This window comes from Notolepis coatsorum (assembly GCF_963971535.1).
Source record: "Notolepis coatsorum genome assembly, chromosome: 3".
NCBI classification, from domain to species: Eukaryota; Metazoa; Chordata; class Actinopteri; order Aulopiformes; family Paralepididae; genus Notolepis; species Notolepis coatsorum.
The window spans coordinates 111184923-111212657 of NC_140167.1; the positions used below are offsets into that span (position 1 = coordinate 111184923).

The 27735-nt window shown below is 43.2% G+C and overlaps 1 protein-coding gene across 1 annotated transcript; it reads left to right on the forward strand.

Moving 5' to 3' along the window:
• Positions 1-460: 460 nt before the first annotated feature.
• Positions 461-21210, forward strand: sowahca (sosondowah ankyrin repeat domain family Ca; the record flags this gene model as incomplete). Its single annotated transcript, XM_084311342.1, has 3 exons — positions 461-1231; positions 19918-20310; positions 20755-21210. 3 exons carry the CDS (start codon positions 461-463, stop codon positions 21208-21210), a joined length of 1620 nt encoding a protein of 539 aa, XP_084167468.1.
• Positions 21211-27735: the final 6525 nt, after the last annotated feature.

The window sequence follows — 27735 nt, forward strand, 5'->3', positions numbered from 1 at the left end:
ATATGCATTTTTATAATTAATTTGTGATGTTTGATGCTCTACGATATGTATTTACAACAGTGATTTATTGTACTCCCCCTCTCTCGTTGCATAATGGTATAGCGCGGCTCCATTTGTGCAAACACCGCCATGTTGGCTCAAGAACGGTAACCCCTTGTATATAATTCGACACGGGATTTCAGATCCACAATGGCAACCCAAGCAGAGCAGTTTCACCCGGCGGACTGTGGTTTCGCCCTATCTAAAGGGGCGTGGCTGCTCGTGTTGTTGCTACTGCGACCCCTGTCTGCAACACTCGGCACTACTTGCGTCCCCTCGGAGGAGAGTAGAAACCAGAGGGGGATTATGAAGATGCTGTCACCGGTCCACTTCAAAGCGACGAGTGCACCATGAAGGAAATGTCATTTTGAAAGGTTTTCGCGTTGGTCGGTCGTTTGTGTTCCTCCGCAAGTCGATCGCGATGGCGACCGAATGCACAGAGCAAGCCGTGTTGGATTTCCTAACGGAGAGAGGAGGGAGGGTCAAACAGATGGAGTTGATTGATCATTTCGAGTCGATTTGGAAAAATGATTCTTCGAAGGAAACGATGGATCGCGAGACTCTAAAACGCCTTGTGGACGGCGTGGCTTTTGTGAAGCTGGACAATGGAGTGCAATTCGTGTGTTTGAAGGAGGAGTGCGCGGACTCGGTGCTGCGCATAGGCTCAAATGGCCATGGTGATGGAGAGTGCAATGGCAACGATGTCAGCGCAGAAGACATTCCGCTATCAAGGACAGCCGCCAACCTAAATGACACGTCGGACAACTATGTCAATGGCAACACCAACAGCAGGAGCCAAGCGTCAGAGAAGGACACACACGCACGCAATTCACTGACTGCAGGGCTGGACAATGACGCACAACAATCAAACGGCAACGAACAGCCTGCCCCCGCAGTCTCCCACAGTGAAGCTGCCACGGGGACCCCCACCTCGGGAGGCGGAGAGGTGAAACTGAGAGAGAGGAGGAGGAGAGAGTCTGCCCCGGCTATAGGGACAGAGTTTGACCACCCAGGTGGGCACCATGGCCAGGTGAGAGCGGGCCGCAGGGTGTCCAGGGGGTCCCAGAGAGCCATGTTGACCAGCGGCTTGTCAGAGGATAGCGCCTGGGAGGGCCTGGACACTGGAGATGGAAACACACCCAAGGGAAGCCGCAGGAACTTCATAGAGTTGATGATGAGCAGCTCCCCTCAGGTACTGGACCATCTCTCTCTCTCTCTCTCTCTCTCTCTCTCTCTCTCTCTCTCTCTCTCTCTCTCTCTCTCTCTCTCTCTCTCTCTCTCTCGTGGCACAGCAAGCAGAATAGACCTACAGTACATTCTAGTCTGCCCTGTCTGTATTCATAGTGTGCCTTTGCTCTGTATTCATAGTGTGCCTTTGCTCTGTGTTCATAGTGTGTATTTGCTCTCTGTTCATATAGTGTGTATTTGCTCTGTCTTCACATAGTGTGCATTTGCTCTGTGTTTATATAGTTTGTATTTGCTCTCAGTGTGTCTGCTTTGTATTCATAGTGTGTCTTTGAGCTGTGTGTTCTGTACAACTGTACAAGCAAAACTGTACATTGGAGGGTGGGGGACACTGTACAACTGTACAAGCAAAACTGTACATTGGAGGGTGCATGGGGACACTGTACAACTGTACAAGCAAAACTGTACATTGGAGGGTGCATGGGGACACTGTACAACTGTACAAGCAAAACTGTACATTGGAATATTGACAATGACAACCTACTTGGTCCTTTACTGTACATTGGAGGGGGTTGGGTTATAGGACATTTACAGGGGCCAGTTTCGAATTGCAGTCTCCCGTAGGTGTTCTTTGAGAGTGTTTTTGAAAGTGGGTAGTGATTCACATTCCTTTACAGTGTATTTTCCTTTAGTGTGTATTTGCTCTCAGTGTGTCTGCTTTATTCTCACCTCCATCTCGAAAGTCATGGAAAAAAATAGTCTACGAACAGGTCGAAAAGTACCTAGCGGAAAAAAATCTAATCTACGAATTCCAATCTGGCTTCAGAACATCCCACTCCACTGACACATGCCTTCTCTATTTGAATGACCACATCAAACAAGAGGTGGACGCAGGCAAATACTGCGGCATGGTCATGCTGGACCTACAAAAGGCCTTTGACACGGTCAATCACTCCATTCTGATTGACAAGCTAAAAGCAATTGGTTTTGATAGTCTATCAGTGAGCTGGATGCAATCCTACCTTGGGGGGAGGGAACAGATGGTGGAGGTAAACGGTACCCTATCCCCCCCCCTCACAGTGAGCTGTGGTGTTCCACAAGGAAGCATACTAGGACCGCTACTGTTCCTAATTTATGCAAATGACATGTCGTCAGCTTGTGACTGCAACTTGTTCCTGTTTGCGGACGACTCAGCCCTGCTGACCAGAACAAGTTACAGGTTGAAAAAACCCTCAGCTCGGAACTAGGCAGAATCTGCATATGGCTCGCTGATAACAAACTATCATTACACATGGGCAAAACAGAGTCCATTCTCTTCGGTTCAAATAACAAACTCAGCAAGACCGACGGCTTCTCAGTTACAGTGGGTGACAATATTGTCACAAGGAAAGATGAAATTACCTACCTGGGTTCCATCCTAGAGGCTAATCTCTCCTGTGACAAAATGGCATCCAATGTAATAAAAAAAAGTCAACCAACGAACTTGATTCTTGTACCGGATCTCCTCTCTGGTAAACAAGAATACCCTGAAGACTCTGGCAGGAGCACTCATTCAAGGGTACTACGACTATGCTTGCACCTCATGGTACCAAAGCACCTCAAAGGCGCTAAAAACAAAATTACAAACATCTCAAAACAAACTGGTCAGACTACTGCTTGACCTTACTCCTAGAACCCACCTCACCCCTGCCCACTTTGACAACCTAGGATGGCTTAGAGTAGACGACAGAGTACAGCAACTTGCAATGGGCCTGGTCTACAAGATACACTACACGACCAAGGTACCCATGTACATGTCAAAATACTTCCCAAAGGTCAGTGAATACCACGATCACAACACCAGAGGGAGCTCCACAAATCATGTTAAACCCAGATTCGGCTCAAATAAGGGACTAAACACGTTTCGCAATTATGCCACATCAATGTGGAACGCCCTACCCAAAGCTGTAAAGGAATGTGGATCACTACCCACTTTCAAAACCACTCTCAAAGAGCACCTACGGGAGACTGCAATTCAACACTGGCCCCTGTAAATATCCTAACCCAACCCCCTCCAATGTACAGTCATTTACCTAGTATGGTTTTGTCAATAGTCCAATGTACAATTTTGTTTGTTTGTACAGTGTCCCCCCCCCCCCCTCAATGTACAGTTTTACTTGTTTATACAGTGTGTCTCCCCCCCCCCCCCCCCCCACCTCCAATGTAGATTACCCAGTATGGTTGTCAATATCCCAATGTACCCAACCCCCCCCACCCAACCTCCTCCAATGTACAGTTTCTACGTCAAATGTATATACTCCCTTTTCTTGACTCCTTCTGTATCACAAACAGTACTGTATTTGCAAATCTGGTATGTCATAAATGTATAGATGTAGCAGTACTGACTATCTGTATGTCATGTATGTCATATATGTCCTGATGAATTGAAAATGGGGGACCCTGATGTAAACAAGACGAAAGTCTTTCTCTGGTCTGCATCCCCTTAACAATTGTGTGTATTGAGCTGTACTGTATTGTACCCATTCTGCAATCTGTTAATAAAGTTTTCAATCAATCAATCAATCAATTGTATTCATAGCGTGTCTTTGCTCTGTGTTCATAGCGTGTCTTTGCTCTGTGTTCATAGCGTGTCTTTGCTCTGTGTTCATAGCGTGTCTTTGCTCTGTGTTGTTCATAGCGTGTCTTTGCTCTGTGTTCATAGCGTGTCTTTGCTCTGTGTTCATAGCGTGTCTTTGCTCTGTGTTCATAGCGTGTCTTTGCTCTGTGTTCATAGCGTGTCTTTGCTCTGTGTTCATAGCGTGTCTTTGCTCTGTGTTCATAGCGTGTCTTTGCTCTGTGTTCATAGCGTGTCTTTGCTCTGTGTTCATAGCGTGTCTTTGCTCTGTGTTCATAGCGTGTCTTTGCTCTGTGTTTATAGCGTGTCTTTGCTCTGTGTTCATAGCGTGTCTTTGCTCTGTGTTCATAGCGTGTCTTTGCTCTGTGTTCATAGCGTGTCTTTGCTCTGTGTTGTTCATAGCGTGTCTTTGCTCTGTGTTCATAGTGTGTCTTTGCTCTGTGTTCATAGCGTGTCTTTGCTCTGTGTTCATAGCGTGTCTTTGCTCTGTGTTCATAGCGTGTCTTTGCTCTGTGTTCATAGCGTGTCTTTGCTCTGTGTTGTTCATAGCGTGTCTTTGCTCTGTGTTCATAGCGTGTCTTTGCTCTGTGTTCATAGCGTGTCTTTGCTCTGTGTTCATAGTGTGTCTTTGCTCTGTGTTGTTTATAGCGTGTCTTTGCTCTGTGTTCATAGCGTGTCTTTGCTCTGTGTTGTTCATAGCGTGTCTTTGCTCTGTGTTCATAGCGTGTCTTTGCTCTGTGTTGTTTAGTGTGTCTTTGCTCTGTGTTCACACACCATCAGAGGCCAAAATACATATATGTTATTTTCGTGCGTTTATCCCAAGCTTTCTCTAAATATTCAGCAAGTGCAAAAACCCTGTGATCAAAAATCCATTTTTAGTCTATCTGCAAGTTTCAAGTTCAAGTTTCTTTAATAGTTGTCATACAGAAGTACAGAATACTTTCATACAAAATGCTTCTTACTGTTACGCTCCAGAGACTGTGCTAGACAAGATAGTATCAAATAACATAGTATAGCATGTAATTTAGAAGAAGAAAATGAGGTCACAGTGTTCGGTATAGACATATGTACAATGTTCTGAGTTACCATATAATATACAATACTATGCAGTGTACTAATGTACAGTACTATATAGTGCAAAGCAATTTAGGTACAATTTACAGTAAGGTGTACGAGTTGTAGTGCAATCCTTCATCAATAAATATAAAGTGTGGGGAGTGGGTGCTACAGTGTGTTTGTTTAAAGTGGGTGTGTGCTATAAAGTGTGTGGAGTGGGTGCTACAGTGTGTTTGTTTAAAGTGAGTGTGTGCGTGTGGATGTGTGTGCTATGTGCGTTTGGTGGTTGTTGTTGTGTAGTGTTCATTGTTCGTTTAGCAGCCTGATGGCCTGGGGATAGAAGCTTCTTCTGAGTCTTTCTGTGCTCGCCTTGAGACTCCGGTATCGCTTGCCTGACCGCAGCAGTTCAAAGAGGCAGTTGTTCGGGTGACTGGAGTCTTTAATGATTCTCTTAGCCTTGCCCTTGCAACGCTTGTTGTAAATGTTCTGGAGGGTGGGGAGCCCCCCTCCAATTGTGCGTTCGGCTGAACGTGTCACTCTTTGTAGTCTGCTTCGGTCTTGTGCAGTGCTATTCCCAAACCAGGAGGTGATGTTGCCAGTCAAGATGCTCTCTATTGTACATGAGTAGAAGTTCTTAAGGATCTTCTGACTGACTTGGAACTTCCTTAGGCGCCTGAGGAAGTAGAGGCGTTGTCGTGCCTTCTTCACAACACTGTCAATGTGTGTGGTCCATGTCAAGTCCTCGGATATGTAGGCTCCGAGGTACTTAAAGCTGTTGACTCTCTCAACCGGTGCCCCGTCGATGCTGAGGGGGCTGTAGTCCTTGACCCCCGACCTCCTGAAGTCCACAATCATCTCCTTTGTTTTGCTGACGTTCAGGGAGAGGCTGTTTTCCTGGCACCATCCCGCCAGGACCTTGACCTCTTCCAGGTAGGCCCTCTCGTCGTTGGCAGAGATCAGGCCCACCACCACTGTGTCGTCAGCAAATTTGATGATTGTATTGTTACTCCGCTGAGCCACACAGTCGTGTGTGTACAGGGAGTAGAGGAGGGGACTCAGAACACAGCCCTGGGGGGCCCCTATGTTGAGGGTGATGGATGAGGAGGTGCAGTTGCCTGCTCTCACCACCTGGGGTCTGCCAGTCAGGAAGTCCAAGACCCACTGGCAGAGGTCATAGTTCAAGCCCAGGTCCCTGAGCTTGGCTATGAGTATGGAGGGGACTATGGTATTGAATGCCGAGCTGTAGTTGATGAATAGCATTCTCACATAGTTCCCCTGCCTCTTGTCCAGGTGTGATGCTGCTGTGTGCAGCACATGGGCTATGGCGTCCTCCGTGGACCTGTTGGGGCGGTATGCAAATTGCAGGGGGTCCATGTTGATGGGGAGGGAGGAGCAGATGTAGCCCTTTACTAGCTTCTCAAAGCACTTGGCTATGGAGGTGAGAGCTACAGGGCGGTAGTCGTTGAGGCAAGCAGGCTTGGATTTTTTGGGTACAGGGATAATAGTGGACTTCTTCAGGCAGGTGGGGATGACAGCCTGTTCTAGGGACAGGTTAAATATGTCAGTGAATACATACATCACTAAACCACATTAACTCAAGGTTTTTACACCTGTCAAATAACTTTTTACGCAACTCATAGTATAGTGGACAATAAAACATAAAATGAAACTCATTCTCAATATCGATACCACAGTAAATACAGATCCGCTCCTCTTCTGTGACCCCCCGGTAACGTCCGGTCTCGAGGTGCAGGGGCAAAATCCCAGAGCGGAGCTGGGCACACAATGACCTTTGTCTTTTTGATAATGGAGCACACACATATATATATATATTTTAATCCATTTTTTCTCCTTATTTTTCTCCCATCCCAATTTCGCCTCGCCAATTCTCCCTTCAATTCTCCCCTCCCCTGTCTCGAACGTTGCTAGACTATGTCTCCCACTGGTCGGCTGCAGTGAGGACCAAGCCTTGCATCACGTGTCCCCTCCGGTACACGAGGAGGCAGCTGTCGCATCTTTTCACCTGTACAGCGCAATCTCTCAGTGGTGAGGAGTAACGCGTGGGAGGCTCACGCTGCCCCCGTTACTTCCTGATTCTGCTGTACAGGCGCACCAACCGACCTGTAGGAGTCGCTGTCCACAACGTCCAATCCCCACCCACCAGCTTTCCCACCCCTAACACTGCCAATTGTGTTAGTATGACGGCCGGCCAAGCCGGTAGCAACGCCGAGAGCTGGGCTCGAACCCAGCATCTCCTGCGTTAGTGGCGAGCGCCTTGCCCACTGCGCCACTTAGCCGCCCCTGAGCACACACATATTTTTCATTTCTATAACAACTCTGTGTTTATAGTGTGTCTTTGCTCTGTGTTGTTCATAGCGTGTCTTTGCTCTGGGTCATTGACGGATAAGACTTTTGAATAGGCCAATTTTAAAATACAAAAAATAAGGATATATTTGGCCATTGTTCAAACATTTGGAATGTAGTGTACACATGCATTTATGCAAAAAAAACAAATTAAGAGATTTTAGTGTTTTTAAAGTTGAATTAATAGGACACAGCCTTAAAAAAGTCATTTGGGGCGACCGTAATTTATCTCAAAATGTATATATTTCCTTAACATTACTAATATTTTAACAAGTATCAGTAATTAAATATACAGCTTAAGAAAGACAGGCTTGTGTGCGCTTAATTTTTTTGTAAACCATGATTTCACAAGTTTATTCTATAATGGGAGTGTCTCCCTCGTAATGCAGTTACAATACCCATTTTGCTCTAAAACCCATAAAACTGATTTAAAATGTGTACAGATAGTATCCACTTAAGCATAGTATACCAGTGATTAATATTTGAGCCAAAACTGATGGATATTCTATTTTGAATTTAGTACAGTTATTGACAATCATTGGTTACCCCGCATGACAAATGGTCGCCCCAAATGATGAGAGTAGTTAAAAGTCTATTTAAAATGTTACACAATGCAGTTCAGACAAAAGAAAACTGAACAATGTTTTTATTACAAAAATATTCTTCAATTCATTCATATATCACAAAAGTAAAACATGTTAAGCGAGGGCCCACAGCGAGCGGCTTGGGTGTGCATATATTTTAATACAATATATATATATCGAATTAAAGCCCTATTTGTTGCCTGTCGATAGCCATTTCAGGTGACACAATCCGTTCAGCGGTTCTCGAGTTACATGCCGATATGTGAGGCGTGCGCCGAAGTACAAAGTGTTGTACAAATACAACACCGACTCCCGGGGCTCTAGCTCCGTCAATCATTTGGCACGGTAGGTTACAAGCTTCGTCAGGAACATTCAAATATCACAAATGTTAAAAACATTAAACATTAAAAAAAGTGCAATACATACACATTACATGCTTCAGGAACTTGAACATTTCACAAATGTCCATTTTCATGTCCTTGTCATATCATCATTGGTTTTGTCAATGTATGAGAGCGAGAAGGAGGGTTAAGTAGCATCACTTTTGTGATGGTAGTCACATTGGACAGGGATTAACAATTTAAGTCAATAATAAAAGGTAAACAGAGTTGTATGTATGGAATAAAAATTAAACACCAACACAGTTCTATAGAGTCAATAAACAATAACCACCAACATAGTTGCTAGGGATGGGTACCTTTCACATTTGAACCGATACGGTACCGGTACCTGTGAATCGATACCGGTACCCAACAGTACCTTTTTTCGGTACTTTAGTCTCAAGAAATGTAATTTACCTACCTCAGTCGTGAAAAAAAAAATCCAAACTTCAAATAACTACGATTTCGACAGTTTTCGGCTTGCCATTGCTCCGACTGCTTTGTTGTTGAATCAAGTCAAATCCTAGGTAAGCATATATTGTGCGTGTGAACGTTGACATGAAAAGAAAAAAGGTAAAATATTTTTCTTTTTTTTTGGTATCTCACTTGAATCGATACTCGGTAGTACCGACGTGTTTCGGTTCGGTACCTCAAAAGTACCAAATTCGGTACCCATCCCTAATAGTTGCATGGATGAAATCAACGCTAAACAACTACAACACAGTTGTATCAGTTCCTTTTAGGGATGGCACACAATACCACTTATTCATGTCCGATACCAAGTTTCAAGTTTCAAGTTTCTTTAATAGTTGTCATACAGAAGTACAGAATACTTTCATACAAAATGCTTCTTACTGTTACGCTCCAGAGACTGTGCTAGACAAGATAGTATCAAATAACATAGTATAGCATGTAATTTAGAAGTAGAAAATGAGGTCACAGTGTTCAGTATAGACATATGTACAATGTTCGATGCAGAATAGACGTAACTGAGTTACCATATAATATACAATACTATGCAGTGTACTAATGTACAGTACTATATAGTGCAAAGCAGAAATGGGATGAGGTACAATTTAGGTACAATTTACAGTAAGGTGTACGAGTTGTAGTGCAATTCTTCATCAATAAATATAAAGTGTGGGGAGTGGGTGCTACAGTGTGTTTGTTTAAGTGAGTGTGTGCTATAAAGTGTGTGGAGTGGGTGCTACAGTGTGTTTGTTTAAAGTGAGTGTGTGCGTGTGGATGTGTGTGCTATGTGCGTTTGATGGTTGTTGTTGTGTAGTGTTCATTGTTCGTTTAGCAGCCTGATGGCCTGGGGATAGAAGCTTCTTCTGAGTCTTTCTGTGCTCGCCTTGAGACTCCGGTATCGCTTGCCTGACCGCAGCAGTTCAAAGAGGCAGTTGTTCGGGTGACTGGAGTCTTAAGCCTTCTGGGTCTTGGGATATTTCATATGTTTTGGCTAATTTTGATTTAAATTGTATAATTCCCATTTTAAAATGTTTTACCATGGTATGTTTGGTATCTTTTTTTTCAGCACAGCCTCACATATATGACCTGACAGTTAGTTTTCATATTGTATAATACTGTATATACTGTATACTCAGGGGAGGAAATTAGGCCACTTTACTTGCCAAATGCGAGTATTTTTTACGTTTGGCGAGTGATTCATGAAGACCACTCGCCAGTCTGGCGAGTATACAAAAAAAAAAAACATTCTGCAATCACTGCACTGGCAAACGGTGCGCGTCTTCTGAGTGCTCGCTTTAGTTGACAGTGCCACGAGAGCACTGCACAAGACCACCCGCGGACATATAATGTTTAATAAAAGTTTGCGCAGTACTGGCCAACCCGCGGACATATAATGATAAAAGTCCTGCGTTACTAGGCTAGCCATCAGGAGCACTCTCAAACGGATAACGTTAAACACAGCAGAAGATGGAAAACAGACAGACTGACCAACGGGGAACTGCATCCAACCCTAGTACAACCCTCGAGTATAAGTTACTAAGGACACATTTAAATCACAGAGGTGTAATGTTAGTCTACTGGAAATGTATACAGTGGTTAGTTTCTAGTTTTAGCGATAGCTGCTTGCTAGCTAACGTTAGCCCTGTGTGCTCAAAGCAGCCAGCTAGGTGTATCTGTTATGACTATAATGTTTCCAAAAAAGCACCGGACTACGACGTAAGGTTAGACATTTTATTTCATGCTCAAAAGCCCCTGGCTTGCACATCGCAGTCACGAAAGGGGCTAGCTAAGCTCAACCAGTGCACTGTGTACAACAGCACACCAACCCAACTGACGTTATCACAACACTTGACGGTACTGTCGTAAGACCACCGTGCTGTCTTAAAGGCACAGTGTGCCTACCCAGATGCATACACAACATTGACGAGGCTTGACAACCGAGGTTCAAAGTTAACTTGATTGATTGAAAACTTTATTAACAGATTGCAGAATGGGTACAATACAGTACGGCATTTTCAATTCATCATAACATATGACATACAGATAGACTACTGCTACATCTATATATTTCACATCTATCTATACACTTCACAACATACTTCGGTTTTTTTCTTTCACTGCCCAACCCAGTCCAACCCAGCATCTTTCACTGCCCAGTTCAGCCCAACCCAGTCCAGAATAGATACCTCTTTCATGTTAATATGTTTTATGCTAATATTGTGAAGAGTAGAGATTAATGTTTTATGCTAATACATATTTTAAAGAGTAGAGACACGGTGTGATTATTTTACTATGATTGAAAATCTATTTAGACGAAGACATACAAAGAAGTAATTATCACAATTAGCGATTTTTTTTGTCTGGTAAAAAATCTGTTTGGCTGGTAAAAAAAATCAGATACTCGCCAGTTGGCTGGTAAGCCAAAAAGTTAGTTTCCTCCCCTGTGTATACTGCATAATGTACAACACAAAACACAAAATCGGATTGAGAAAATGTGTTATTTTTAGTATGAACCAATGCAAACATATCAAATCAAGGATATAAAACAGTGGAAATGCACCCTCAGGTAGCATATTTACATAAACAAAAGAGAACAGATCAGAATTAAATTTACAAAGCATTATTTTCTCCATACACAGGTAATAAACACAGACGAAATTTTGATTCTCAACTGGAAATGATCACCAGCATGCCTTTTTTTTTTTTTTTTTTTACAAAAAGTCAGTAAAGGTAATTTGTTTTACAAAAAAAAGTAAAAAAAAATGTTTACAGTAAAAAAGTAAAAAAACTACTAAATAATTAAATTGTGGGATATTCAATATACATATATACAGTACACATATGACTAGAGTGCAGTCATATAGAGTGCAGGATGCCTGAGGCGTATCCAAAGAAAAAATTGCACCTGTCAAACTGTAACGCCTTTTGACAGGTGTTACCTGTGTATACGTGGCATGGGGGTCTAGCTGCGGTCCTGGGGGTCTGCACGGCATGAACCGGAGGGGCTGAGGGGCTGGATCAGGATCACTGTCGGTCTTCCAGGGCGTCTGATCTCCTGCCTGATCTCCTGCCTGATCTCCTGCCTGGGCTGGACGTCTTGGCCTGGCCTGGGTTGTCCTGCGTCGGACTGGAGCAGGCTGCTCATCATGTCTGCACATAAATGGCACACACATTGTACATATAAGACACTGCTCATACAACACACACACACTGTATATACACTCAATATTCCATTCTGTATATATTGCGTACAAAGTCTGCCCTCCTTCCATGTCTCACAGAACTGGTTGAAGGCAGAGCTTCTGCTCCTTCCTCCTCCTCACTGTAGAAAACAATAAAAAGCACATTATTTTCAACATTCAACAAGGAATCTCTTGATGCACACTTACCATGTACACTTATCATGTACATTCATCATGTACACTTATCATGTACACTTGTCATGTACTTGTGCATTCATCATGTGCACTTATCATGTGAAAGCCTTTCTTTGCCTTTCCCAACAAGTTTGACAAAAACAAAAGCAATCAAAGTCCAAAATAAGTGTCTTTACCTTTCATTGTCGTCATGATCAGTGGACCTTTCGTCACCATCACCAACAAACGATGGATCATCAACGTCGTACTACTACTACTACTACTGCTACTACAACTACTACTACTACTACTACTATTACTGCTACTACTACAACCACTACTACTGCTATACAAGTCGAACTACTAACTATAAACTACAACTACTGAAAAAACGGTGTTGTCCCACAGAAATGATCTTTTAGACACACTTTTTGCGCACATGGAGACTTCTTCTACTGTTCCTTTCTGGCAGTAAACTTCCGCCTCCTTCGTCACTTCCTCCCAAATGTTTCCGTTTCATTCTAGCTCAAAAAATGACCAAGATATTGATAAAAATGTAACGCATGTAAAATTATATCTGGCACATTTTACGCGTGCGTAAAAGTTTATTTAGCATCGAATTGAAATTATCCTGGTTCATTCATTTACCCGGAAATTTACCCGGAAATGGACTAAGTTTTCGATACAGAGAGGCACAAACTGATGACGTCACTTCATCACGTCGCCGTGAGCCGCGACCGGGAACCGTTAATGATTCTCTTAGCCTTGCCCCTGCACCGCTTGTTGTAAATGTTCTGGAGGGTGGGGAGCCCCCCTCCAATTGTGCGTTCGGCTGAACGTGTCACTCTTTGTAGTCTGCTTCGGTCTTGTGCAGTGCTATTCCCAAACCAGGAGGTGATGTTGCCAGTCAGGATGCTCTCTATTGTACATGAGTAGAAGTTCTTAAGGATCTTCTGACTGACTTGGAACTTCCTTAGGCGCCTGAGGAAGTAGAGGCGTTGTCGTGCCTTCTTCACAACACTGTCAATGTGTGTGGTCCATGTCAAGTCCTCGGATATGTAGGCTCCGAGGTACTTAAAGCTGTTGACTCTCTCAACCGGTGCCCCGTCGATGCTGAGGGGGCTGTAGTCCTTGACCCCCGACCTCCTGAAGTCCACAATCATCTCCTTTGTTTTGCTGACGTTCAGGGAGAGGCTGTTTTCCTGGCACCATCCCGCCAGGACCTTGACCTCTTCCAGGTAGGCCCTCTCGTCGTTGGCAGAGATCAGGCCCACCACCACTGTGTCGTCAGCAAATTTGATGATTGTATTGCTACTCCGCTGAGCCACACAGTCGTGTGTGTACAGGGAGTAGAGGAGGGGACTCAGAACACAGCCCTGGGGGGCCCCTATGTTGAGGGTGATGGATGAGGAGGTGCAGTTGCCTGCTCTCACCACCTGGGGTCTGCCCGTCAGGAAGTCCAAGACCCACTGGCAGAGGTCATAGTTCAAGCCCAGGTCCCTGAGCTTGGCTATGAGTATGGATATCACAGCCATGAGTATCTGCCAATACTGATACCCATCCGATATTAAAAAACAAAAACCTGTGTTTAACCTAGCCATCTATAAAACATCAAAAACTCCCCTAAAGGAAGAAATACATACCACACATGACTCAGTTATGCAATAGTGCTGCTGCTTTTTATTTTGTTCAAATTATTTAGTTAATACGTTATAAGACTACAGCGATTTCATGACGGCTTCCTGTCCTCGCATCTAAAACGTCTGTTTACCGGTACAATGCGTGGAGATTTTCAAATCATTGGTAAACAAACGAAGTGCTGAAAATATACACTTTGACTGCTGTTTTGATAGGGTTAGGGTCTTTACTCTTGGTTACATTTGAAAAAGAAACACAACATTGTACTTATTTGAGAGCCATGTCAGAGATAAAATGATGGTCAACATGAAGTGAGGCTAAGCGTCGGAAACCTACATTTTCAACAACAGAAAGGGGCTGGTCATCCAGCACAATAAATGTGGTTATTTTCTCGGTTTTCTTCAGCTTTGCTTTGTTACTGTCTGCAGGGAGTTTCTCTCGCTTCTGAATGGTTTCCAGCTATGTTAGCTGCTGCGACAAAACTTTTCCGCTTGGCATTCGTTGCATGTATGAACTCGGCATACTCCCTTTCCATGATTAATCTGTAAGTGTTGTGTGGTGTTGAAGTTTCCAGTGTTGCTGCCACCCCTAGAAATACTTGCGTTGCAGATATTACACTTGGCTGTGTCGTGTTATTCCACAAGTATACACGTGAGTCCTCTGTATTTGTTTGTGAGTGTCTTCATTTTGTTAGCTCCACCATACAGGTCCGTTATTATCCGCTCCTAGTCTAATCTGCCCTGCGTACCTGTCTGTGACCCGAGTACGGTGGCCTGTACTCTGTGTCGTATTAATGCACACACATTAACATAACACCACAGGCTGTTTTGCCTTTTTCTTCTTTGAGCTTAAAATAACCACACAGCTGACATGATCGCGGTGCGCTGCTAACAAGTTGACTTACGTTTAGCTAATGTTAACGTTGTTGTCATGCTACTACTGTTCACATGATGGCACGCTTTATGGCCTGTATCGGATCGGAAAATACTTCCTGTTTTTCCTATATCCAATCCTGTGAATTTGGCCTGAGTATCGGATTGGTGCCATCCCTAGTTCCTTTTATATTATCTCATGGTAAACTGCAGGCATTTCAAATTGAGGTACATGTGCATGTTTTAACAAATCAGGCAACCTGAAAACCTAGAATAAGAAGCACACCAAAAAACAAAACACTGATATTTTTTACATTTAGTTAAATTATTAATGTTCGGTTATGACATCATACAGTGACATCACGAATGTTCCAGAACGGTCGATCATGACATCATACTGTGACATCACAAATGTTCTAGAACGTTCGGTCATGACTAGGCTTGGGCGGTATGACGGTATTACGGTATACCAGGGTATTTAGAAAATGTGAAAAGAATGATACCGCCCAAGCCTAGTCATGACATCATACTGTGATATCACAAATGTTCTAGAATGTTCTATTATGACAAATAAGACGGTTCAATGACTATCTAAATTCAATCAATATTCCTAATGCTGTTTCAATGTAAGGTTATAAAAATAAACATATAAACATTCATACAATACAATAACCTAAATATTATATATATATAGCTTTGGCTCCTACAGTCAACATTCCCCAAAGATATATCAAACACGAAACAAACTGATCAGATTATAATGGAGATGTTGCACAGTGCAATCCACTGAACATTTATTGTTGAAATATGTCACTGTTGATCATGAGCTGGATATATAACCTATGGTTTCAAGGGATGTTAAACCTACTGTAGAATCAAAGTACATTTTAGGGATTCAAATCCTCATTTAGAGGTAGGGGATCCACCACAGCTTGCCCTGCTGCTCTTCTCTACTTCTACACCAGCCAGAACTGGTGGAGTGTTCTTCATGGATGGTGGTGTCAGGTCCAGCATCGCCTTTTCCATCTTTTTCCTTCTCCCTGTAACCTCTGGATCAATCAATCAATCAATCAAATTTATTTATATAGCACATTTAAACATGACACTTGTCAACCAAAGTGCTTCACAAAGGATGCGTGGTTCATACACATACAGCTCATTATAGTAATATTCCACAATTATTACATTGATAGTAATAATGGCACACAGTCATAAATTCACCAACATGCGCATTTGTTATACATGCAGGACTTTTTGAGACAGACGTATGCGTATTACCGCTGCCATGTTTGGCGCGGAGCACCCGGGGGGGGGGGGGGGGGGCTGGGGGGTGGGGGTTGACGAGACAGCCTTGGCTCCCCCCTCCAGCACGCATACGAGTTAGCTACCATACAGGCGCTGGGCCATACACGTAGGAGGGGGGGTGGGGGGAGGGGGCTGGGGGTGGGGGGGCCGCATGCCACTCTTATCTCCAAGAGAGCCTTCGACTCCAGCAGCTCAAAGTTCGACCTTGGAGTCGTCCAGGAATTTGTTTTGGCTGACTGACTGGCAACATTTCCCCAGTCACGTCGATTTAAATTTGATTTTGAGTAGAGTGAATTATAACTCTATTGGTTTGAGTGGAGTGAGTTTTAACAACTCCGTCCAAATGACTGAATGCATTAATTAGTCCAAGTGTCCAAGTGTCTTAATCAGTTCATTTTGGTACGTCCTGTGCGCGGTAAACAGATCCAAAATCTTCTTATTGCAATCCCAAAAGCTTCGATAATCCAAATGTCCACGACTTCAAGTTGGTAGCCTGATTGAAATGTCGCAGAGGCAGAGAGGGTTAGCCATATTCTGCTTCCTTGACGAAAATATGCAATCCACTGATTAGATCCATTTCGAGTTGATTTGAGTATAGTCCGACAACCGGCACAAGGCACAGAGCACAGCAGCGTCAGGCTCCATGGAGGCAGTAGAGGCGGCGGTAGGAATGGCCTTGAGGAGCCTGGGGAGAGGAGAGAAATGCGACTGTCTCTGGGAAGGCTGGGAACATATTGTGCAGCCTTCTCCCTCTCCGATAGCTCATCTGACTTCACATGGAATCTTGCCCTGTTGTTTTCTTCTCTGGTAGCTGAAACAATAGTGTATAATGTGATACTGATTCTGGTGGGCTAAATTACATACAAACTTAAAGGATAACTCCACTATTTTGGGAAATTAGCTTATTTAACATCTTCCCTGGAGTTAGACAAGAAGATGCATACCTTTTTTGTCTCTGTGCGTGCATTTTAGCTTTGGGAATAGATGCTCCGTTAGCATAGCTTAGCTTCATCACTGGAAGTGAGGGAGGACAGTAGCCTTACAGTGCCTTACAGTGTATTGCAAGGTCTGACATTGACCAAACTTGATATGCATGACCTTGGTGGGCTCTAGGTCAACTCCTGAAAAGGGGGTCAATGTCAGACCTTGCAATCAAAAGTTAGGGGCGCACTGAAATTATGGCAAGGGTTATTAGCCCCCTAACTTTTGATTGCAAAGTCTGACATTGACCCCCTTTTCAGGAGTTGACCTAGAGCCCACCAAGGTCATGCATATCAAGTTTGGTCAATGTCAGACCTTGCAATACACTGTAAGGCACTGTAAGGCTACTGTCCTCCCTCACTTCCAGTGATGAAGCTAAGCTATGCTAACGGAGCATCTATTCCCAAAGCTAAAATGCACGCACAGAGACAAAAAAGGTATGCATCTTCTTGTCTAACTCCAGGGAAGATGTTAAATAAGCTAATTTCCCAAAATAGTGGAGTTATCCTTTAAGTTCAAGATATTACAGAAAAGGTCATTCCTAATCCTACTAACATGACAGTTTGAAATACACCAGAGAAAGATATACTGCATGTTACCTATAGTTTTTTTTACCTCTCTCTTTTCCTGGCAAGATAGTCGGCTCTTGCTGTAGGGTCTGCATTGACCCGCTGTCTGTAGTGAGCAGTCTTCTGTTTGCTTGTTTGTGCCATCTAGAAAATAGGTTAAACTAGTTAAACATGACTAATACATGTACAATTACCTAAATGGAATGTCATGCTATACCGTTTAAAAAAATTCTCATAAGATGGTACAATACTAAAAAAGAAACGTTAATTCCTAAATAGGAATGAAAAATGACAAATGTTGAAAAATATATGTTAAAGTATACAAAGAGTTATGCTAAAACAAAGAACTTTATGTATATAAATCATGAATAAAATATAAATATACAGAAACTACAAATACAGGACATAATCTAGCATCTAAAACACTCAGCAGTGGTCGCCCCACATGATACTCGGTCGCCCAGATGATGTTTTCAAGGTCAGTCAAATATTACAGGCTAACCGTTAGCTACAGAAACCAAACTAGCTAGCTCTTACCACATGTCACTATCAAATTCATCATAAAAATATAGATTTTCAGATAAAACGTATTATTCACAGTTTTGGGGCGGTCGTCCCACAAGACATCCAAAAGTGGCAACTACATTACAGCAGTTAAAAAGGAGATTTATTAGCAAATATGAAAGAGACTTAGGTCGCTTTCACACAAGGGCTGTTTGGTCCGGACTATCGGATCAGAATTCGATAGTCCGGTTTTTCGGGTTTGTGTGAATGCGCGTCGAACTCGGTCCGACCAAACACACGAACTCTGGTCCGACCAAAAGCATGTCTCAGTTCGCTTCATCGGACCAAATATAGGAAGTGCTTATTATTACCACTGCTCGCAGCATTCACTGCAAAACAAGCACACTGCATCTATCTCTCTATCTATCTATCTATCTATCTATCTATCTATCTATCTATCTATCTATCTATCTATCTATCTATCTATCTATCTATCTATCTATCTATCTATCTATCTATCTATCTATCTATCTATCTATCTATCTATCTATCTATCTATCTATCTATCTATCTATCTATCTATCTATCTATCTATCTAACTGTGCATCTTGGGAAGAAGGAAGAAAAAACGCTGCTTATTATATTATTACCGAGGCAAACGGCATTCACTGCAAAACAAGCACACTGTACACATATGGGCAGAAGACCAAATAAAACAGCTACTTGTGGGCACTCATAAAAACAACGTGGTGTACAAGTTGTTTAGCGAGAGGATGGTGGTAATGGGCTTCAATAGAACAATGGATCAATGCCACGTCAAAACTCGCCTCCGCTGATCTGGAGGGCTCGCAGTCCACACACAGACACACGCGCGCGCGCGCACACACACAGGCTCGCAGCCACACACACATTTCCACTGTCCAATAGACGAGCGCCCTTTTCGACCGCGTGACATTGTTCAGAAAGTTCGGTGCGCCTCACAAATTGCTATGTGAACGCAGACGAACCAAATGAAGAATGCAACAATGTTGCAACTTCACCACCAGAACCGCACCGAGTCCACCAAAACAATATGTGAAAGCGACCTTACTAACTTGCTAGTTGTTTCTCTGGGTCCCTCACATGTGACTGGCTGATGCAACATCCTGTCCTTGAGGTGGTTTCAAAATAAAAGTCCCACAATTGTGTTTTCTTGATGGTCGCCCCAGATGATATTTCATAAAATTAACATATGCGGACAACATTCGTTTGTATATTATGATGGAACTATATGTGCAAATGCTTCATAATTTTGTCAATGAATGCAAAACATGTTTGAAATGATGCCAAATAGGGCAAGGGAAATATTTAAATAGATTTAAAGTGATTTTAATCCGGTTGTCCAAATAGAAGTCAATGCTGGACGGTCGCCCCACATCATGGACATTTGACACTTCAGATAACTCAATTATCTACCACTACCAATAACTCAAATGTTTGGAGGAGTTAGAGTGGGTCTGTATATGGGGAAGGTATTAGAGATACATGTTATCTTTTTATGCATTTTTATGTTTTTTAAGGTAAAGAATTCAGTTGGACAGAAAAAATAGGCGTCACGTCATTGACCCGTTTATAGTGTGTCTTTGCTCTGTTTTGTTCATAGTGTGTCTGCTCTGTTTTGTTCATAGTGTGTCTTTGCTCTGTATTCATTCATAGTGTGTCTTTGCTCTAGTCTGTATTAATTCATAGTGTGTCTTTGCTCTAGTCTGTATTAATTCATAGTGTGTCTTTGCTCTAGTCTGTATTAATTCATAGTGTGTCTTTGCTCTAGTCTGTATTAATTCATAGTGTGTCTTTGCTCTAGTCTGTATTAATTCATAGTGTGTCTTTGCTCTAGTCTGTATTAATTCATAGTGTGTCTTTGCTCTGTATTAATTCATAGTGTGTCTTTGCTCTAGTCTGTATTAATTCATAGTGTCTTCGCTCTGTATTCATAGTGTCTTGGCTCTCTTGTCTCCAGGTCCGTCGGTCTCTGATCAACCGCGGCTCGCGGCTCCGGGACTCGCTGAGGAGTGACGGTGACTCCGCCTCACTCCTCTCTTCCTCAGCCACAGACGAGGACTGCGCCTCGGTCACCCTGGACCCCCTGGAGCACGAGTGGATGCTGTGTGCTTCCGACGGCCAGTGGGACAGCCTGCAGCCCTTGCTGGCCCTGGAGCCGAGCCTGGTCTCCAAGAGGGACTTTGTCACTGGGCTTACATGCCTCCACTGGGCGGCCAAGCGAGGCAACACTGAGCTGCTGTCTCAGCTGCTGACCTTCGCCAAAGGGAGCGCGGTGCCGGTGGACGTGAACGCACGCTCTGGCGCCGGGTACACTCCGCTGCATCTGGCCGCCATGCACGGACACACACAGGTTGGTGGGACAGTGATGACGGGGAGGGTGTTAGGTTGGCCTCCGCTCAACTGCCCCGCTATCTGCCCCTGAGTTCCCTTACCAGCCCCATGTCCCTTTTAGGTTAGAAGAACATTCACATTGTTTTTCATAGAGGCCCACAGGATACACGGAAATGGGTAGAATCCAGAGCTGTGGTCAAGTTTTCTTTCAGTTGAATCAATCCAGAATGTTAACAGAAACAATTCATTATCTAATGATAGAGCATTACTTATCAGTTATTTTTATAGCTTGAATATGACAACCTTCTCACCTTTTCAATATTTGATTGAATTGAACATTGCCAGAATAATTTTTCATGTTCGCCTTATACTATATAACTCTCCTCTTCTATATGCGAACAATTGGGCGATACTCTAATAAGACAATCTACAAAGTTCCCTGTTGGTGATCTGTGATTGACAGGTGGTGCGTGTGCTGGTGTCCGACTGGGAGGCGGACCCTGAGGCCAGAGACTACAGCGGGAGGCGGGCCGTCCAGTATCTCCCCCCGCCGCTGGCCGCAGGCCTGCAGGACGAGGGTGTGGTCACATCCCCGGGATCGGACACGGAGAACGCCGACAGCCACAGCGGCGGCGGCGGCCGAGGATGGCGGTTTCCCAGAGTGCTCCAGTCCAACCTCAACCTCCTCAGGCTCCTGAACCACCCGGCGGAGGAGAGGGCGGGGGAGGGAGGGGAGAAAGGCGGGGCCACCGGGGGCGTGCACAGGAAGTCGTCCCTAAGCCGGCTGAACGCGCGGCTGCACCGCGGGCGCCACCGCACTCAGATCATCCACAGCACCTCCTTCAGGGAGTCGGGGGAGGTGGACGAGCTCCCCGGCAGCCCCCTCCGAACCAGACCTCTCTCCAACCTGTTTGGATGAAGCTGCATCATTCTGATTAATCCACCCAATTAACACTAGAAACTGGTATCATTCTGATTAATCCACCCAATTCACACTAGAAACTGGTATCATTCTGATTAATCCACCCAATTAACACTAGAAACTGGTATCATTCTGATTAATCCACCCAATTAACACTAGAAACTGGCATCATTCTGATTAATCCACCCAATTAACACTAGAAACTGGTATCATTCTGATTAATCCACCCAATTAACACTAGAAACTGGTATCATTCTGATTAATCCACCCAATTAACACTAGAAACTGGTATCATTCTGATTAATCCACCCAATTAACACTAGAAACTGGTATCATTCTGATTAATCCACCCAATTAACACTAGAAACTGGTATCATTCTGATTAATCCACTCAATTAACACTAGAAACTGGTATCATTCTGATTAATCCACCCAATTAACACTAGAAACTGGTATCATTCTGATTAATCCACCCAATTAATACTAGAAACTGGTATCATTCTGATTAATCCACCCAATTAATACTAGAAACTGGTATCATTCTGATTAATCCACCCAATTAACACTAGAAACTGGTATCATTCTGATTAATCCACCCAATTAACACTAGAAACTGGTATCATTCTGATTAATCCACCCAATTAATACTAGAAACTGGTATCATTCTGATTAATCCACCCAATTAATACTAGAAACTGGTATCATTCTGATTAATCCACCCAATTAACACTAGAAACTGGTATCATTCTGATTAATCCACCCAATTAATACTAGAAACTGGTATCATTCTGATTAATCCACCCAATTAACACTAGAAACTGCCTGGTATCATTCTGGTATCATTCTAGAAACTCTGTGGATTAGTTTTGAAATATTTCTTCCTACCTGTGGGATTTTCTATTCTAAATTTTTAGATTCAAGGTACAATAAGAGTTCTATGAAGAGGCCTGGAACAAACCTCCATGACATGGGAGACATGGTTTTGCCTAAAATAAAAAAGTTTAGAAATCGCGTCAGTGGGAACTTAAACTCCCCACAAACTTTTCACTAACATGTTTACTTACAGGGAAGGGAAGTCAGTGCAGCCGTGTGTGAAACAGCACATAGGTTGGAACACGCCAGCATCATGGGAAATGCGCTTACCATCTTCTCCAGTGTCAGACAATAAGATAGATACCAGTTTCCTTTCTGTGCATTCAGTAGAAAAGTAAGTAAGTTGAACCTTTATTAATCCCCTTGGGGAAATCCATTCTCCGCATTTTGACCCGTCCTAACTATTTAGGAGCAGTGCGGCGCCCCCCCGGGACCAACTCCAGTTGTAATGCCAGTACCTTGTTCAAGGGCAATGACAGGAGTATTATATACCCAGCATGCATGTCTTTTATGGTGTGGGAGGAAACCGGAGTACCCGGAGGAAACCCACGCAAACACGGGGAGAACATGCAAAACCCAGAAAGGCCCCCTGCTGGGGTTTGAACCCAGGACCTTCTTGCTGTGAGCCAGCAGTGCACCACCGTGCCGCCCTGCTAGCCTAGCTTGGCACAAATGAATGGAAGCAGATACCAGCTAGACTAGCTGTTGGCCCTGAACGCCTCTCCCTGAGCTTTAGGCTAGGCTAGCTGATCCTAGCTAGATAGCTTTCTACTAAACGCAAGGAAACTAGTATGTACTTTATCTTCTTGTCTGACTCTGGAGAAGATGTTAAATGCATTTCCCACAATATTGACGTGTTCCTTTAAGACACACATTTTATAAAACCACTACTAACCAAATACTATTTATACGCTCACTCTCTAGGTTTCAGTCCCATTGGATTGAAAGGTGCTGCTGAGCATTTTTCTTAGTGAATTAATACAATGTGAATGGAATACTTTTATTTAAGGGAATAGATTTTGTATTATTTAAACACTCTTAACCGCAGAATCGTTGTCCTAACAACTGTTTACGATCATCCTCTTTGTATTTGCACTTTGTCACTTTGAAGATATTAGTTGTTAGTGAAGTTGGAGAGATTCTGATCTCCCATCGTAATTATATGTATATGGATTAGGTTTGTGTTCTAAACAGGAGGACGAGGCGGAACCATCAGATCTACACATTAGGGGCAATAGGGGACATAAGAATTTTTTATAAAAAAGAGGAAATGTTGTTCTTTTCTGATATGTACTTCCGCATCTCATGGTATGTTGAGGTTTTCGACTGAAAGGAGATATATATATATATATATAATAACCTCGTTTACACGACAGCTAGTGTATGTGCGGGACGGATTATTTCTTATCGACGTACTAACTAAGCAGACTCGTACAATCGTACCCCCTACCCCCCAACCCAGTCAAATTATACTGCCAGCCTTTAAAAAACATCCATGCTTCTCTGTGGTACTGGATGGGCAAGGATTAGGGCTGGGTATCAAAAATTAAATACTTTTATGGTATCGACCAGTGGTGCAGTCGCGGTCACACCCGGTTACACGCCGTGTTACCAGATCACTGAGGCAGAAGTACGCGCGATCGCGCACGGATGTGTACTCGCGTGTACGCGCACACAAAAATGCGCTGTATCCATTCGTTGTGACTAGTACCCGGCCACCGTTTTACATAACAAAAAGCGCAGGTAGACTAAGTGTCTGGGTGTTGGCTATCTGAATGCATCTCCCCCTTCATTCTGTGTGACACAGGCAGTGGAGGTGAATACTAATGTGGCTCGGAATTCGTGATGGGGGTCTACCTGCTTATGATATTGAATCAAGCGTCTGTGCTGCGCGCCAGCTTTCCACGCGCACATTCACACAAATAGAGAGCAAGAAGAGCTTGTATGATAGAAAGATTGCACTTGCGTATATGCGCTTGTGTGTGTGTGTGCGTGTGTGTGTGTGCGTGCGTGTGTGTATAAATCAGTTCTGTGCGCATGCACGTGCATGCGCGTGCACGTGGCGTGGCGTGTTACCAGTTCCCATATTACGACTGCACCACTGGTATCGACCGAATTGCTTCAATACTACTGAGTATCGAAAAATGCTGTGGTAGCGAAATGTGGTCTCGAACAACATTCGGCACCAAATTTGTTTACCTAAGTAGTTAATCTCATCAGTGTCAGTGAGCCAATAAGTTTGTTCCAAGATATAACATTTATTCTGTTCAACCACAATCCAAAATCATCCAACAAAGCCTCCAATTGCAAAGTGAGGTGTCGGTAAAAAAAAAAGTATTACCCAGGTAGTGGTATTGACACCATTATCAAACATTTGCAAACGATTCCCAGCCCTAACAAGGATTCAATTGTAGAATAGAAAAGTTTGCCCACACAGTATTTCTGCTCCAGGGAAATGTATTTCAGAGGACATTAATGCTGTGTGTGGGTCTACTTTAATTTAGCCATGCTGCCGTATACCCTCCACCAGGTAAAGACACTAGTCTAGTGAAATATGACTTATGTGAATATGAATATAGCTGGACGTTAACTTTTCCTAATGACCGTAATGTACCTCAAATCCTTGTGCTCCGATCCGCTGACTTTGTCGTATTGCTGCTTTGTCCACAATCATTCATTCCATGGTGTTTCCGTAACAAAGGAACTAGAGTATGTATAGCTGGAATTATCACTTTTTCGACTGCATTCCTGAATATGTGAACCTGTTTCTGTTTTCCTTTACTCACAACACCAGTTGTAAATAACAAATGGTTAAGTGTTGGGCTGCTCACATTTTGATGCAGCTTAAGTGTCCTGAATGTCACATTTAGTGTTTGAGATTGTGAATTATCAAATGATAGGGCTTGATTATTCTACTATAGAAATATATTGTACAGATGTACTTGATGCCACATGAGGCTGAGCAGAGGAAATGTAAATGCTGTATACTGCCCGTTTGTCCGTCGATCGTCTTCTCTGTCTGATACAATTGTCTGTCCAAGACTGCAAACTTAAAGGGCTACTTTGCCTATTTTCTTTAACCTGAATCCTATCGTTCTGTTGCGAGGAGGACGTGATAACTGGCCATAAAACCTATAGACGTATCCCGTGTCTCGAGAGCTCTGCCGCATCGGTCTCTGAGAAGTGGATGACGTCACCCTGCAGAGACCTCTACTGACCTGCCCCCTCACTAGGAGTCTTCAACTTTCCTTGAGTCGGGCTATAGTTGAGAAAATGGTATCTGGAAGTCTGCTCCCCTTGTTATCCAGCAGGGCTTCTTGGGGATCCACTGTGGCCGAGCTCTAAAAACACAACACATTGATTGAAGTTTGAATCAGAACAACATAACTGGACCACATACCACTTTAACATAACCTTTATTCAGAGCAGCATAACGACCACATACCACTTTAACAACCTTTATTCAGAGCAGCATAACTGGACCACATACCACTTTAACATAACCTTTATTCAGAGCAGCATAACGACCACATACCACTTTAACAACCTTTATTCAGAGCAGCATAACTGGACCACATACCACTTTAACATAACCTTTATTCAGAGCAGCATAACGACCACATACCACTTTAACAACCTTTATTCAGAGCAGCATAACTGGACCACATACCACTTTAACATAACCTTTATTCAGAGCAGCATAACTGGACCACATACCACTTTAACATAACCTTTATTCAGAGCAGCATAACTGGACCACATACCACTTTAACAACCTTTATTCAGAGCAGCATAACTGGACCACATACCACTTTAACATAACCTTTATTCAGAGCAGCATAACTGGACCACATACCACTTTAACAACCTTTATTCAGAGCAGCATAACTGGACCACATACCACTTTAACATAGCCTTTAGAGGTCAATGGATCATGGCTTGAATGATCCCAAGCACTGGAATACACAAGCATCATGTAGAATGCATAATGGGGGACTTTTACTTTTATCAGACTACTATTCTATCTGGGTATTTCTACTTTTACTTACAGTAAGTAAATTAACTGTACTTCTTCCACCACTGCCCATGTCCCCATCACAAGAGAATGATAGGATTAAAGTTAGAAATCAGCTAAATGCTTCTTTAAATTATGTGAAAAAGCCTGAGCCATTGTTATCTTTCCTCCCTTTCCTCATCTCTCTTACCCCCCTCTCTCTTTCTCTCTCCCCCCTCTCTCTGATTCTTGTTTTGGAAATAAAGCAATAATTGTTTTCTGAAAACTAAGCCTATATGAAGTCTGTGAGCAAACATTTTGCACAATGATGGTGGTATAAAGAAATTATGATGGTAAAGAAAAAACCACATCACGTGTTAGTATTGTTATTGTTTGTATATAAACACATCCCATGTTAGTATTGTTTCTATGTACACACATCACATGTTAGTATGCACCATACTGTATGTATATTGTTATTATTAAATAATGGCATGCTAAAAATGAAATGCAAGGTTAAAAATTCCTCTTCCTGTCATTAGGACTCAGGGGAGGTTGTTTATAAACCCAACCCTATAACCTTGACCTCACGCCTAACCCTAACCTGAACTAGAGATACCTAGTCAAAACAATGCCACTTTGGGGCGAAATTGCGTGAAAATATGGAGCCCCACCTGACATTCATAATGAAACAAACAACAACCTCTTCTAGTTAAAAAAAAACAAGATTCCTTTTTTTTTTACCTTTTTTATTTACGTATTTTTGTGACCAGAGGGTTGCCGGTTTGAAAACCCATATCAGGCTGGATTAAAATATGGTTGGGGGAAGTGAATGAGAACTGCCCCCCCCCCCCGTCTATTACACTGTGGCTGTGCTGGGCAGCTCCAGGTGTGAGTAAGGAGCATAAAGCAGGGCATACCATCTAAATGCTTAGTCAAACATCCCTGGATAAATGGAGGTTAAAATGGACCCTAGAGTCATGAAACATGACATTACCATGTATAATTAAGATTCAAGCAAAGTGTTTTCATGTGACAGCAGTGAAAGGGTTGTCCCTGCCGCGTGATACTGTATAATTGATGAGCTGATGGTCCCCCCACATATGCCTGAGTTACTTAGTCAGCCTGTCATTCAGTGTCCATGGCTTTGTATCCACAGTCTGCTCCATGAAACACTGCACCTGTTAAATCCACTGCCAACACCTGTTACATGATGTTCATGTTTGTGTGTGTGTGCGTGTGCGCGTGTGTGTACGTGTGTGTTTGTCTGGGCGAACCTTCCTACCTGCAAGCATCCAAACGTCTGTGTGTGTGTGTGTGTGTGTTGTGTGTGTGTGTGTGTGTGAGAGAGAGAGAGAGATAGAGATGGGGGGGGGGTTAATGCATGGACTTTGTGTCCATCATTCCATGAAGAGTACAGCAATGTTAAGAGAAAATACTAAGAAAATGTCAAGATGGACATACACCGCACACAGACCATGATCCTCCACAACGAGTTAATTTAGACTGTGAGACGAATGCTCACAGCAGTGCATCAGGACCATCACTCGGTAGAGAGGCAGCTGGCGTGAGATACAGGTTCTCATCCATATAGTACGTGTATAACACTGGATGACATTTTGTAGATAAGCAGATAAGCACATTACCACGCGCCA